At 37.3% G+C, this 16767-nt stretch overlaps 1 protein-coding gene across 4 annotated transcripts in view; it reads left to right on the top strand.

The window, feature by feature from the left end:
- CDK12 (cyclin dependent kinase 12) overlaps positions 1-16767 on the top strand; it is a 79355-nt gene that overhangs the window by 21123 nt on the left and 41465 nt on the right. For all 4 annotated transcript variants that reach the window (XM_081109942.1, XM_081109941.1, XM_081109940.1 and 1 more), the window contains exons 6-11: positions 2860-3049; positions 8097-8153; positions 8472-8573; positions 14188-14265; positions 15493-15609; positions 16545-16676. In XM_081109942.1, coding sequence (XP_080966068.1) covers positions 2860-3049; positions 8097-8153; positions 8472-8573; positions 14188-14265; positions 15493-15609; positions 16545-16676 — 676 coding nt within the window. The remainder of the gene's footprint in view (positions 1-2859; positions 3050-8096; positions 8154-8471; positions 8574-14187; positions 14266-15492; positions 15610-16544; positions 16677-16767) is intronic.

Here is a 16767-nt window from a genome sequence, read left to right on the forward strand (position 1 = left end):
TAATGGATTAATCTGGACTTATTTACATAGTCTTAAAGATATTAGCAATAGGGAAGTAGCACCTCTGTAGTTTGGTAGAAGTACTTTTAAAGCAATTAAAGGGGAATTCTGGCCCTAGCCGATTTGGCTCAGTAGATAGAGCGTCGGCCTGCGGACTGAAAGGTCCCAGGTTCGATTCCGGTCAAGGGCATGTACCGTGGTTGCAGGCACATCCCCAGTAGGGGGTGTGCAGGAGGCAGCTGGTCGATGTTTCTCTCTCATCGATGTTTCTGACTCTCTATCCCTCTCCCTTCCTCTCTGTAAGAAATCAATAAAATATATTTTAAAAAATAAAAAAATAAAAGGGAATTCTGCTTATGTAATAGTATTTAGATAAATTTATGAAAGTTAGATCTGATACTGGGTTTATTTTGGGGAATAATACTCTGAATATTCCATGTTAGAGAGAGAGGAAGGGAGAGGTATAGAGAGACAGAAACATCGATGAGAGAGAAACATCATTGATTGGCTGTCCCCTGCACGCCCCTCACTGGGGATTGAGCCTGAAACTCGGGCATGTGCCTTGACCAGGAATTGAACTGGTATGGATAGACGCTCAACCACCAAACCACACAGGCCAGGCTAAATTAATTATATTTTAAATAATAAAATGATGGATGTGATGCATGCCCATTGTGGAAAAATTGAAAATATCTATAAAAGGCTAATATGCAAAGTGTTCCTCTGCTCGTTTGATGGGTCACTATGACACACACTGACCATCGGGGCAGATGCTCAATGCAGGAGCTGCTGAGCTGCAGTGACTTGGCAGCAGCGGTTCTCAGGTGACACACCCGAAACCAGAGAGGAGGGAACCCGATTCCTTGTGGGGCTGTGTGATTTCACCTTTGGCCGTGGGTTATGTTATTGCTGGGGCACTATTGGCCCTGAATCTGGTTTACTACACGCTTGCATTTGTGTTCCACACCCTGTATGACAGCAACTTTGCAGAATGCCCTCTTGCACTCTGGGACCCCTTAAGGGATGTCTGAGAGCCGGTTTTGACCCAATCCCTGCAGGCCAGGCAGAGGGACCCCGCTCACTCTGCACATGCCCTTCAAGCCACGGTGCCACCCCAGATGTGGCCGGCTGGGAAGAGACTGTGGGAGGTTGGCTCCAGGGCATGTCCAGCCCGTCTCGCGCAGTCCCGCCCCACTGGCCATTTTCTAATTAATTTCCTTTCAACGTGCACGAATTCGTGCACCAGGACACTAGTAGAAGAATAAGAAAAAGAAAATAGCAATCACTTTTCTCTCACTCCAATCCAGTATACCATAGAACCACTCACTATAGTATTAGCATTTTGGCATATTTCTTTCTAGTACTTTATATTATATATATATATTTATCTTAACATTACTGGGATCAAATATAGTTAGTGTTTTATAGTTTGTCATAAGCAATTTCTTATATCATTAACATGTTTTAATGACTGTGCATAAAGGTAGATGAATCCAAATTTACTTCATCAGTCACTGTTGAGCAATTAATTGCCAGTTTAAAAATATATATTATAACAGTGCATTGAACATCTTTGTACATAAATCTTTACATTTAGATTTATTTCTTAATATAGTTTCTAAGACGTAGAATTATTTGGTCAAAGGGATTTTCATATTTATTGTTAGATTGCTTTTAAGAAAGAGAGTAATAATTTATGTCCCACCAGTGAGTGTCCATTCCATTTTATCTTCCCTAACATTGAGTACATATTTTTAAAAAATGGTCATCTTGATAGGTGAAGTATATTGTTTTGAATTGCATTTCTTATATTTCATCTGAGTTTTTTTCCATGTTTATTAGTTTTACATATTTTCTCTTTTGAGTTGTCCTTTGTCTCCTTATCTTTTAGTTTTGTGCTTTTCTTATTAATTTGTATGAGGTGGTAGCTAAATCTCTCTAAGATATTCCTTTAATGTAGTGGTTCTTAACTTTTTGGGGTCATGACCTCTTTAAACATGGATCCATTTTTCAAAAAAATATGTTTAATATGTTGCATACATATATCTTTAAAATGTTGCATACTGTTTCAGAGAGTTCGAAGAGTCCTTCAAGCCTACCCCCTAGATTCTGAATCCTTGCCTTTATGTTACCAGGAGACAGACGTTTAGACCGGATAAATCATTGTCTAACTAGGTCTAGTATTTCTTATGTTTGGTATTTGTCTCTATTATGAACCCTGTTGAAAGTGGCATTATGGTATGGATTTCAACTCTTTTACAGTTCTCTAAAAGTACTTTTTTTATCTGCTTCTAAATTTAGGGAGTTTAAATAGATGATTCATCTTTCTTTCATTACTAAATACTATGAAATTTACTAACAATTTATACTAAATAGACTGTGCTTCACCCCCTCCCCTCCAGCATATTATGTGAGTCCTATTAATGAATATAAAGATTTCTACAAAAGTAGTCATAGGCAGTATGTAACAAAATGGGCATGGTTGTGTGTTACAAATAAAACTGTATTTATAACAGGCAAGCAGACTGGATTTGCCCAAGGTCTATCATTAGCCAATTGACTTAGATCATAAAAGACTAGTAATAATGCAACATGATTGGGGCAGTTGTCTTCCTCAAGGCATAGTAGTCTAAAGAGTTCTGGACTAGGAGGCAGAAGATTAATTCCAATAGTTTTGTTTCTTGTTATTAGAAAGGGCAAGTTATTCAACTACTCTGAATTTCAGTTTCTTCATCTATAAAATTAAGCAATTGTTCCAGAGGGCCTTATGGTCAACTCCAAAATTATGTTAAAATTTGAAGCATTGTAATTTAATAATCCTTTTTCTATTGTTTTTAATTTTTCTTTTATCCTATGTAGGTGCCTTTTATCTTGTATTTGAGTATATGGACCATGACTTAATGGGACTGCTAGAATCTGGTTTGGTGCACTTTTCTGAGGATCATATCAAGTCATTCATGAAACAACTAATGGAAGGATTGGATTACTGTCACAAAAAGAATTTCCTGCATCGGGATATTAAATGTTCTAACATTTTGCTGAACAACAGGTAATATAGTAAAACTAAATGAGGTTAAGCATTTTTTCCCTTCTGAGCCCCTTAGTTTCAATTAGTTGGGGTTATAGGTAGAGCCAGTCATACAGTTTTTTGCGTTTACATACACATCTGGTGTTTGTACCTTAGGAACAACTTATAATAGGGGTATCCTGATCTGCAGTCTCCAGACTCACTGTTGACAAGGAATTAACAGAGGTAGGATTGTAACTTGCAAACATTTAAGGGAATCAAATCATATCCTACAGGACTATTCAGAGAGTTTTTGCCATAGTTAGTAAATAATATTCAAACATACATTGAGTTCTTTCTTTTTTTAATTTAAAAAATTTTTTTAATTGATTTTAGAGAGGAAGGGAAGGGAGGAGGAGATAGAAATCAAGAGAGAGAATCATTGATTGGCTGCCTCCTGCATGCCACCTCCTGGAGATCAAGCCAGCAATCCGGGCATGTGCCCTGACTGGGAATCTAACCATTACTTCCTGGTTCATAGGTTGATGAACTGAGCCACTCTGGCTGGTCTCTTCAGAAGTTTTTATCATCTACTTTCTTCCTCTCTGACTGTTTGCCTAAATTCCATTGGTAATATCAGATGTATTATGCACAGTTGTCATTGATGATAGTCCTATCTATTGAGGAATAAAAAGCAAGTTTGACACTATTAAAATCAGGCCAGTATTTGTTTCTTTAGGAAATTGGGCTGTTTACAGCCACCTTTATCTGATTCACTCATTGTTTTTTTGTTTGTTTTTTAAAAATATTTTTATTTCAGAGAGGAATGGAGAGGGAGAGAAAGATGGAAACATCAATGATGAGAGAGAATCATTGGTCTGCTGTCTCCTGCACACGCCATACTGGGGTTCAAGCCCACAGCGTCGGCATGTGCCCTGACTGGGAATTGGACCCGTTGCCTTCAGGTTCATAGGTCTATGCTCAACCACTGAGCCACACCGGTCGGGCAGATTCACTCATTGTTTTCAACATTTCTGTTTAAAAATTGGACAAACATAAATAGCAATATGAAATGATTCTGACATATTTTTTGGTCTTTGTGGAGTGGGGTGACCAACCATGCAGGGTTACCCAGGACTGTTTTGGTTTCAGTGCTGAAAGTCCTACATCGGGTGGTTGGTTGGTCACTGGAGAGCTCCACGTTTAGTAGGGGAGCTAAACAAATAAATTGCTCAATTCAGTAAACTTTTTATTAAAGCCATTTTATTCCTTGAATTTGGGAGCGCCTGGGGAGATGCAGTATAGAGGAATGAATAGGAATTTATCAGGAAGACTGGCAACAGAGGGCCGAGTTTCTAGGCAAAATAAATTGCATTGACAAAAGCACATAAATGTGAAAATAACATAGCATGTCTGGAAAATGAAAAAATCAGTATTGCTAGGGTAAAGCTGGACAGTTGCAAGAACCAATTTAAGGATCTAGTATAAGTCGCTAAGGAGGTTAAACTTCATAAGTGACAGCCACTGAAGGATGTTGGTTCAGTTAATTCTTTGTTTTTAAATTATAAAACTAATGCATTATTTTAAGTTAAAAAATATATAAACTGCATATATTTGTACTTAAATATCTTTTTGAGACAAAACATGGTGTTGAGATTTATTTCTTTCTGTCGCTATCTCTATGACCCAGAATTCTCATTAAAGCTGGGCGTAGTTAATTTACATCTATAGTCGTAATGTTTCAAGAACTTGATGGTTATCGGCTTGCAGCTTTCTGTACTATAGTATTATCATGCTTACTTCTGTTCCTTTTGCTCCTCCATGGGGGATGTTTCAGGCAAGGGAATAACTACAATCCTGCTCGGTGTCTTTTCTGGTTGGTGGGTCAGGCCCCTCCCTGTTCCTGATTTCCCACAATCAGGAAATTCAGGAAGCTAGGTGGGATGTAGGAGTCACATAGTCTAGCTATATGTAGCTTTTGCTCTTCCCATTTAATTCTGTCTACACAGAGACTTCTGGGTGATACTACCTGGAGAGAATGGTAAGGAGACCTCAGCTGGAGAAGAAAGAGAAAGCAGTTGATAAGAGAGGGAGGAGAGCAGGGGTAGTAAGTCATGTGGGAGTTCCAAGCTAGCAGTATACATGGATTCAGGAGTTATCAAGCATAGAAAAAATGTCAGAAGATAGAACCCAAGGGAATGGGTAGAGAAAGAGGAAGAAAATAAAGTATATCATGAATGCAAAATAGGCAAGTTTAAGAAGTGAGTGGCCATAGATGTCCAATGATGTAGACAGATTATAAGACTTACAAGAATGTGAAAATTAAAAGGTCAGTGGTGACTGTGGGGTAAGTGGATGGCTAAGACAATTAATAGGAAGGTGATGGTAGGTGTGTCTTTAATTTTATATTTAAGGATACAGAGGTTTGAATATATTTAAATGCTAATGGAATAGAAAATCAATAAAAGTTGAAGATTCAGGAAAGATTCAGAACAATTTAAAGGAGGGAGGGTCTAGAGGAGTTGGGATCAAAGCCACAGGTGGTAGTAGCCACAAATGTAGGTGTTGATTAGCCTTGAACAGGAGAAGAGATTGCCAAACTTGTTCTGTAGTTAAAGAAAGGGGAAGAAGGTTATAGGTGCAAAAAGTCTATAGGTAACATGATGGCTTCTGTTTTCAATGTAGGTCATTTACTGAGAGTAGTGGGAAGGGGTGGATTAGGTGCTGGTGATATTTAGGTCTGACCTATTTTTCCATAACTATGTCTATTGCCATTTTAACTTTTAGTCTACTATGTGCCTTGAGTCGTGGACCATCTCAGGCTCTCAGAGTAAGATGCCAAGAAATTTGAGGAACCCTTTTTGTCCCATTATAAAACTCATGTCAGCTATTCCTTTCCATTTTGCTTTTCTCAGAATTTGGTTATAAATTGACCTTTAAAATGTAATGATGTTTGGAGCAAGTATGTAAGATGCCCATAATCTTTACTAGAAATGATTAGAGTTGATTTAATGTAAAATTTTGTTGTTACAGGCATACTTTGGAGATTTTGCTAGTTTGGTACCAGATCACCACAATAAAGCAAATATCACAGTAAAGTGAATCATACAAATTTTTTAGTTTCCCAGTGCATATAAAAGTTATGTTTGCACTATAGTCTGTTGAGAGTACAACAGCATTATATCAAAAAAATGTACATAACTGAATTTTAAAAATACTTTGTTGCTAAAAAATGCTAACCATCAATTGAGCCTTTAGTGAGTCCTAATTTTTTTGCTGATGGAAAGTCTAAGCCCACAGTACTTACATATAACTGTGGGCTTGCTAGAAATTCTAATTTTGGGGCTATGACCTACTGAATCAGCTTCTCTGGCAGTAAGGCTCAGGATACTTTTAATAAGCTTTCCAAGTGATTTTTATTTCATATTACAGTTTGAAAAACCCTCTAAGGTCATAGTTGTATATCATTACTAGAGGCTGGTGCACGAAATTCATGCACAGGTAGGGTCCCTAGGCCTGGCTGGCGATCAGGACTGATTGGGGCCTTCTGGCTGCTGACTGGGGCCTTCCTTCGTTCCCTGCTGTACCCTCGTGGTCAGCGCACGTCATAGCAAGTGATCGAACTCCCAGTCTCTCGGTCAAACTCCTGAGGGGACACTTTGCATATTAGCCTTTTATATATATAGATGTTCTAGGACAGGGGTTCTCAAACTTTTTAAACAGGGGGCCAGTTCACTGTCCCTCAGACTGTTGGAGGGCCAGACTATAGTTTAAAAAAAACTATGAACAAATTCCTATGCACACAGTGGCGGCAAAAACACCCGGTGGGCCGGATAAATGTTTTCAGCGGGCCGTAGTTTGAGGACCCCTGTTGTAGGAAGTGATGGTAATATGTTGGTAGAAGGCCTCATTCATCATAAAAATTGTTAGCTTAGATCAAAGCTATTGTCCCTGTTTGAAAAAAATCTGTGATAGCCACAGTGTTTACTTTTTATTATGAAAAAGTTAAATTACAAGAAAAAGTTGAGACTAATATAATTAATTACATATACAATTAACATTTTATTATAGTTGCTTTTATTTTTCTGCTTGAGTTATTTATTTTGTTTTAAAATATATTTTTATTGATTTTAGAGACGAAGGGAGAGGGAGAGAGAGAGAGAAACATCAATGATGAGAGAGAATCATTGGTCGGCTGCCTCCTGCACATGCCCCACACTGGGGGTCGAGCCCCAAAACCCAGGCATGCACCCTGACTGGGAATTGAACCCTGACCTCCTGGTTCATAGGTCGATGCTCAACCACTGAGCCATGCAGGCTGGGCTCTGTTTGAGTTATTTTAATTACAGACATCATTACATTTGACCCTAAATACAAAATTAATTATTACCTACTAGAGGCCCGTTGCACAAATTTGTGCACGGGTGGGGTCCCTTGACCTGGCTGGCTATCGGGGCCAATCAGGGCCGACCAGCGGGCAGGGTGGGGGAAACCATGGGAGGTTGGGGGTGGGAGTGCACTGACCACGAGGGGGCAGCTTCTGTGTTGAGCATCTGCCCCCTGATGTTCAGTGCGCATCATAGCTACCAGCCGTTCATTCAGTTGTGTCGTCATAACCATCATAACGGTCACTTAGGCTTTTTTATATATATAGATTATTTTCTAACACTCAATCCATACATTTTTTCAGTTATGTCAAAAATATCTTTTGTATACTTAGTTTGGATTTTGAGTTGGATTTAATTGTTAGGCCTCTTAATTCTCTCTTAATCTAGAACAGCCATTTCTCCCCCCTGTAATAAGTATTTAATCATGAGGGTCTAGCCACTGTTTGCCAAGACATGAAGGAAATATTTAGTTGAGTCAAATCCAAAAATTAGTAGTTTTCCCCCCAAAAAAGCCCTAAGGCTTAGTAACCCTAAGGTTACTGGAGTAATCAAGAGAGACTTAACCTGGGAAAGAAGGTTAAAAGCAGAGATTAAAATCAATTTTTGTAAATCCTCTAACTCCTAAATTAACAGTTAACTTTTTAGGTATAATTTGGAGATTATTGCTGTTAGTTATGAAAATAATTGATTTTGTTTTACAGTGGGCAAATCAAGCTAGCAGATTTTGGACTTGCTCGGCTCTATAACTCTGAAGAGAGGTGAGACATTTAACATAATTACATGTGGGAAATAATGCTTTTTATTCTTGGATATTCTAGTATCCTACAAGTTGCAATAATTTTCTAAATGTATTACTACCTAGGTTATAGAAAGTAAATTCTATCCTAAGTTCTTGGATCAGCCTTAAACTAAAATAAATCAACCCAACTTCTACTTTTGAACTATTAGGTTGCTGTGGAGTTGTTTTGATAGTCCCAACTTCAATTGGCAGCTATTTCTATTTGCATTTAATTATACAAGTATTTTATATCAGAAGCTATTGTAAATTTATGTCATGATTGTTTTTTACATTTCAGTCGCCCTTATACAAACAAAGTCATTACTCTGTGGTACCGACCTCCAGAACTTCTGCTGGGAGAGGAGCGTTACACACCAGCCATAGATGTTTGGAGCTGTGGGTAAGGATCCCTTTACTTTTTCTTTTCTTTGTAACTCACGTATTGTTGAACTTGTATCTTGTTCTTGCTCTACATTGATTTTTGTAGCTTTTTTTTTTTTTTTTTTTTTTTTAGTTTAAAAGGATGGGGATAAACTTTTAGCCAAATTTCAGAGAATCTGTTGTTGAATATTTCTTAATATCAGAGCTACTTTTCATTTATTTATTTATTTTATTTTATTTTTTTGTACTGCCCTCACTAGTCGTTCATTGGACAGTAGCGCAAAAATGATGGTTGGCTCAGAGATACTTTTTAAACATTTCAATTGTCTTTTTATTTCTTTTAACTTAGTTTGAATTGGGATCCATATACAGTCAAATCAGATTCATAGATTGCAATTGCTTATCTCAAGTCTTTTAATTATAGATTCTCCCTCTATCTATCTTGAGTCCCCTTATCTCCTTGACAATTTCCTTAGAAGAAACTGGGTCACTTATTCTGTACAGTTTCCCACAGTCTGGATTTTACTGATTGCATTCTTGTGTTGTTGTTTGTTTTTGACATGGTTCTCTATTCCTTTCATTTTCTGTATATTGTAGTAAATTTAGGTTTGATTCCCAATCACCCACTGACCTTGAAACTACTTTACAGGTGGTTTTGAGTACTTCTGACAGATTATCAAAATGGTACATGAGAGTTGCGGTGGGGGGAGCGGGGGCAGTGAGAGCCTCTGCCCAGAGGACAGGCAGTAACTATGTATGTTATCTGTAAAAATTTGAAAACAGCAAAATAATCCACTACAGATTAGTCTGCCCTTTTTTAAAAAAAAACAAACTATTTTTTTTTTATTGATTTCAGAGAGGAAGGGAGAGGGAGAGAGAGAGAGAGAAATGTCAATGATGAGAGAGGATCATTGATTGGCTTTCTCCTGCACGCCCCCTACTGTGGATTGAGCCTGCAACCTGGGCATATGCCCTTGACTGGAATTGAACCTGGGACCCTTCAGCCTGCAGGCCTATGCTCTATCCACTTAGCCAAACCAGCTAGGGCTAGTCTGCTTTTTATTATCACCTTATATAGGCAATTCTGGTAAAATATTTATTCCTACTAGGGTAGATTTACACACATATATACACCACTTTACATAACATATAATTTTCTCTTTTTGAAATGTTATCAGCTGTTAATGATCCACATCCATTAATTCATTTGTGGTTGTTTTGTGATGGTGATATTCTAATTATATCATTCCTTTCTGGAATAAAGATAACATATCTATTTGGCTAACCTTAGGTACAAATGATATGGAAAAGGTAGGGATAAAGGTTTAATTCTTTTATTTACCATTTTCAAGATAAAGAGGTGGTTTTCTAGCATTCTCTAAAGATAACCAAAGAGAAGGCTTGAGGGCTTGTTTTTTAGTTTCATTACGAACTCATGGGATTAAACATATTTGATAAGTGTTAATCCATTATAGTTATCATCCTTATTCCTGTTCAAACTGTCCAGTCTTTAGGGAGTTTATTCAGGTTAATTCTTGAGTCTTTTTGATACATTCATAGTAGTCTAGCCTTCCTTGTTTTCTGGTCCCAGGCTCATCCTATTTATTCCTTCCCCAGACCTTGTATCAGCCATTTCTCTAAAGAGTCTTAGTTCCTTTTCATTGAAAATAATATTTACAGTTTGTTTCTGAGAGGAATAGACATTTTACTTGGCCCATGTTCATTAATTGTTTCTTATGCTGTGTGACTTATGCATACACACCACTGTCCTTGACCTGAATGCTTTAGGATTTTGACATACATATACTTACAGTGGACCATAACACTTTTCCCCATTTTTTCCTTTTATTTCATTCTTTAAAAGGAGCATTGCAAGGGTTTTATTTCAAAATTCAAAAGGGTGAGGGAGAAAGAGAATATAATTTCTGTGGTAGCTTACTCAGATCAAATGAAGCTTTAGTTAAATATACTGATTCAAGCTGGATGTGTCTGTGTTCTGGACTATTTGCTTTAACAGTATTAGCATTTAAATTGTCACAACTAGACTCTAAAGGTAACGTCCCATTCCATTAAGATGCAGGTTGCGGGGGGGTGGGGTACAGTTCATAGCTCTTTTGGTACTATTATTTTAGTCTCTGCAACCTGCCATGTTAGTGTAGTAGCAAAGTGTTGGATACATAGTGATGTTTTCCCCACCAAAGAACTGGAAACTGAAATTTAAAAAGCCACAGAAACAAAATTTGAAATTAAAATGATAGAAAATTAGACTTTCTTTAAAGCCCAGTGACTCATTGAACTGAGATTTTATTTGACTTTTGATGTGCGCTTACTACTTTGGTGATCCATGGTAGTCTTCTCTGAAGATGCTTTTGTGGAATGCTCTTTTCAGAGACTCGCTAGCAGGTCAATGTGACATTCTGGGGAGAAACTAGGAAGACTAGTACAACAAATTCTGCCTAGAGTCTGGATACAGCTGGCTTGTTTGTGTTTTCCTTCAGCCTTTTATTTATCAGTGTGACAGCGCTGTATTTGGAATTTGATTTGGCAATTAATGTTAGAAACAATTAAATTTTATTTTACTTTTTTATCTCTTGATAAGGTTCGTAAGAATTTGTCATTTGAGGTTAACAAATACAAATAGAAAGGTACTAATAACTTTAAGAGCTAGGTTTGTTTTGCCTTCTCAAATTTAATCAAGCCAGATAATTTTAAAATGAAACTATGTAAACATTGGTTTTGTGAGTATTTTTGAATAAATCTCATTTCAACGCACATACTAGAGAAAAGATTCTTTTTTAAAATATGTTTTTATTGATTCAGAGAGAGGAAGGGAGAGGGAAACATTGATCAGCTGCCTCCTGCATGCACCCTACTGGGAATTGAGCCCTGGGCATGTGCCTTGACCGGGAATTGAAACTGCGACCTTTTGATGCATGGTTGCTCAACCAACTGATCCACCTGGCCAGGACTCCCACTTTTTAAAAAATGAAGTATTTCACACATACAGAAAAATAAAGTATTTATATAATTTTTTCCATTTGTTTTTAAGTTTATTTTGAAATAATTTCAAATGTACAGAAAAGTTACTAGAACAGTACAAAGAACTTTACTATAGCCTTTATTTAGATTTGTTAAAATTTTTTCACCTTTTAATTGAAGTGTATAATAAAATGTATATATTTAAATTAGACATATTGTATACCAGTGAAACCATCAAAAGTTTATATCACCTCCAAAAGTTTCCATGTAATCTCTCTCCTGTCCCCACCATCCCATTCCTAGGCAATCACTGTTCTGCTTTCTATCACTATTGATTGATTTCCATTTCTAGAATTTTATACAAATGGAATCATACAATGTATGCTCTTTTTTCCTCTTGCATCTTTTACTCAGCATAATTGAGATTCATTCATATTAGAGTCACTAATTTTTAACATCTTGCCACATTTGCATGTATGATGTATATACATATATATAATATATACATAGAATAAAATGTGTTTATAAATATACTGCATTTTTTTCCCAGAACTATTTGAAAATAGTTGTATATATCATGCTCCTTTCCCTCTTAATATTTAATGTACATTTCCTAAGAACAAAGATATTCTCTTAAACTAGAGGACCAGTACACAAAAATTCGTGCACTCGGGAAGGGGGTGGTCTCTCATCCTGGCCTGCGCCCTCTTGCACTCCGGGACCCCTTGGGGGATGTCCACCTGCCCGCTTAGGCCTGCTCCCCGGGGGATCAGGGCCTATTTGGCAGTCAGACATCACTCTGGCAGCCCAGGAGCCCTCGGGGGATGTCTGACTAACAGCTTAGGCCCGCTCCCCACCATTAGTTGAACTTCCTTAGCGCAGCCGCGGAGGCAGGAGAGGCTCCCGCCGCCACCACTGCGCTGGCCAGCCATGAGCCAGCTGCTGGCTGAGAGGCACTCCCCTTGAGGAAGTGCACTGACCACCAGGGGGCAGCTCCTGCATTGACCATCTGCCCCCTGGTGGTCAGTGCGCATCATAGCGACTGGTCGTTCCTGGTCATTCTACCATTGGGGTCAATTTGCATCTAACCCTTTTATTATATAGCAGTGGTTCTCAACCTTCCTAATGCCACGACTCTAATACAGTTGCTCATGTTGTGGTGACCCACAACCATAAAATTATTTTTGTTGCTACTTCATAACTGTAATTTTGCTAGTGTTATGAATTGTAATGTAAATATCTGATATGCAGGATGTATTTTCATTGTTACAAATTGAACATAATTAAAGCATAGTGATTAATCACAAAAACAATATGTAATTATATATGTGTTTTCCGATGGTCTTAGTGACCCCTGTGAAAGGGTCGTTCGACCCTCCAAAGGGGTCACGACCCACAGGTTGAGAACCGCTGTTATATAGGATAATCACAGTACAATTGTCAAATTCAGAGAATTTAACATTGTTAGATACACTATATTTAATGGAGTGCTTTAGCTTACATTTCATATCCTCATTTTGTCAACAATGTTCTGGAAACAATACCTTACCTGATAAGAGGATCCAATCCAGTATCATGTATTACATTTAGTTGCCATTATTTAATCTGGAACAATTCTTTAATATTTCTTTGTCCTTCATGACATTTACATTTTTTAAGAATACAAGACTAGTTACTCAATAGGTTCAGGTTATGAATTTTTGGCTGGAATACTCCATACGTGTTCTTTTCAAGTATCACATTTGTTTGCTTCTTATTAGTGATGTTAATTTTGGTCATTTGGTTAAGGTGTTGTCTGCCTTCCACCACAAAATAGCTACTAGTTTTCATGTTGTAATAAATAATAATTTTTATTATGTTTAATTTTTCTAGTTATTAGTAATAAATATTTATTATATATTATATATAATGTACTTATATATAATATATCTATATATAATATATATTGTATAAATAATAAATAAGTAATTTGTGGAGAGATATCTGGAGATTGTAAATATGTCAATCTAGTTTTGAAAGGCTTTTTCAAAATGATAAAGGTATTTAAGCATATTGTATCTAAGAGTCTTGTTGAAACTGATCTTGGCTTATGACAATAACCTTTTAAAAAACAAAAAACAAATAGTGCTAAGAGGACTATGGTACAGGACACTGGTCACCAACCTTTCGGACCTCACAGACCACCAGTGGTCAATGGACCACCGGTTGGCAACCGCTGGTATAGGGCACATTCCATAGAACAGATAAATGAACAACGCTAATACATATTCTCTTTATAGGAACTGCTGGGCATCCTTGTAAAATTGAAGTGTGGGGTTTTTAGTCTTATTTTTCTTAATTTACAATGGAAGTGTTATAAAGGGACTTTTTTTTTTTTTTTTTTTTTTTTTTTAAGGAAAGGACTCGACTCCCTTTTTCTGCTAATATATAGGCTGTCCTTTATAGGTGGCAAGGGTTTTTTTTACCTGCTGGTAAATTTAAATCCTTTATACTGTCTAGTTTTAGTGCAAGAAATACTTTCTTTTATGCAACTCAGACACTGCAGTGTAGGGCTAATTTACAACCTGGTATATATACCATAAAAGTTTATTGAGACACACTATAAATAGCTTCTAGGGATTTCTCTTCTGACCTCTCAGTTTTACTCTTTCTAGATGCATCCTTGGGGAACTGTTCACAAAGAAGCCTATTTTTCAAGCTAATCTGGAGCTGGCGCAGCTAGAACTGATCAGGTACAGCTGTGCATGTGCTCTGAGTGTCCAGGTGTGATAGGTGATCACATCCTCTAATTCCTAACACTTTTCAGTTATTTTACTAAATGATTTTATGCTCCTTATGTCCAAGTAAGTTTCTCTTCACTCAGTCAGGTTTACCATATATTTTGTCATGTGCTCTATATGTAAAGAAGTTGTATTCCACCTACTCTTTTTTTTTTTTTAATATTTTATTGATTTTTTACCACCTACTCTTTAGGTCTTACTTTGCATGTTTTTTATTCTTCATGTAGAAGCATGCCATTTTCAGGATAGTTATTTCATTCTTAGGTTAATTAAGATCAAATTTATTTAGCACACATTTTATTGAATCTGTTTTGTAATAATTTCCTTTCTCTGTTAAACTTTAGGATTCAGAGATAAATAAGATAGGTCCCTGCCTTAAAAAAGCTCAGAGTTTAATAAGTGATAAAACATGTAAACAGATAATTATGAAATAGAACCTGTAATAGAGGGTTTCAGGAAGACCTGGGATTGGGATAGAATTTGGATTGTTTTATTCAATAAAATTAAAGGAAAGAATATAGCAGGCTAATGTAAACTTTTTAAAAGGTGGCATATAACTTATTATTTGTTATGAAGTAAACTCAATTTTCCATTAAAATTTTCAGTCTTGGGCTCTCTTCTGCCAGTTTTTCTTATATGGACATTTTAGGACCAGCTCAGCCCTTTGTAATTAACACTAACTGAACTGAACAAAATTGATACTGAAAACCTCTGTGGAGGGTTAAAAACATGTTTATGAAACCAAATATATTGTGGATTATTTTAGATCAGTCGTGGGCAAACTACGGCCCGTTTGAAATGAATAAAACTATTGAAAAAAAAGACCGTACCCTTTTATGTAATGATGTTTACTTTGAATTTATATTAGTTCACACAAACACTCCATCCATGCTTTTGTTCCGGCCCTCTGGTCCAGTTTAAGAACGCATTGTGGCCCTCGAGTCAAAAAGTTTGCCCACCCCTGCTTTAGATAGTTGTGCCAGTATTTTCTCTTCATTATCTTGTAACCAATTCTTTCTGTCCTATTCCTTTTGTCCTTAAAGCAGTGAGGCCAGGTTTTTCTTTCTGCATGCCCTCTAATAAGCTCTTGGGAGGTAATCGTTTCTGCTTCTAGAATCTCCAGAATTCATGATGCTGACGCACTTACTTCCTTGTTCTTGCTTTCTGCTTTGTTTTCAGTCGACTCTGTGGTAGCCCTTGTCCAGCTGTGTGGCCTGATGTTATCAAGCTGCCTTACTTCAATACCATGAAACCGAAGAAGCAATATAGAAGGCGTCTACGAGAAGAATTCTCTTTGTGAGTTTGGCAAAAATGTGCATCTGTTTTCTATGTTTGATTGGTATTTGGTTTGGACTTGGCTTTTTCCTGGCCTAGGAAGTTAGTGTTGTCCCAATTTATTATGGCAACACATCATAGGAAAGCATTTTATTTTTAACGAAGTTCTGTCACTGCCTTTTGGTAATTTTCTCTTTTGAAGGCTTTTCAGCGGTTCTCAACCTGTGGGTTGTGACGCCTTTGGGGGTCGAATGACCCTTTCACAGGGGTCGCCTAAGACCATCAGAAAACACATATATAATTACCTATTGTTTTGTGATTAATCACTATGCTTTAATTAGGTTCAATTTGTAACAATGAAATTGGAGATCACCACAACATGAGGAACAGTATTAAAGGGTCGCGGCATGAGTAAGGTTGAGACCCACTGCTTTAGATGATAGAAAACCATTTTATTTTGAACATTATATATATTTTTTCAGTCTTTTTGATCTTACCAAGACAAAAAGAGAATGTAATTGCTGGTTTCATGTTTTCTAACCTGTTATAGCACTTAAATCCTGTGTGGAGCCCTAGCCGGTTTGGCTCAGTGGATAAAGCGTCAACCTGCGGACTGAAGGGTCCCAGGTTCGATTCCAGTCAAGGGCACATGCTTGATCCCCATTGTAGGGCCTGTAGAAGGCAGCTACATCATTGATGTTTCATTGATGTTTCTATCTCTCTCTCCCTCTCCCTTCCTCTCTCTCCTCCCTTTCTCTCTGAAATCAATAAAAATATGTAAAAAAACCCCACAAAATCCTGTGTGGAAGAAAACCTGCTTGCTTGTCTAGCCTCCTTCCAACTCCCTTTCCACAGTTTTATGTGAAACTGGAAATTCAGAGCCTTTGACACAAGGTTATAGGTTCAAGAATTATGTGGTTGTTGTGAACTTGTCCTTTCTCTCTTCCTTCCCACAGCATTCCTTCAGCAGCACTTGATTTACTGGACCACATGCTGACACTAGATCCTAGCAAACGTTGCACAGCTGAGCAGACCCTACAGAGTGACTTCCTTAAAGATGTCGACCCCAGCAAAATGGATCCTCCAGAGTAAGTGCTGATGGATCCTCCATGTAGTGACCTTAAACCGCCTTCCCAAGCCTAGGAGATGAGAAACTCAAAGTAATAGACATTTAAGAGG

The sequence above is a fragment of the Myotis nattereri genome, assembly GCF_964212035.1.
Source record: "Myotis nattereri genome assembly, chromosome: 16".
NCBI lineage: Eukaryota > Metazoa > Chordata > Mammalia > Chiroptera > Vespertilionidae > Myotis > Myotis nattereri.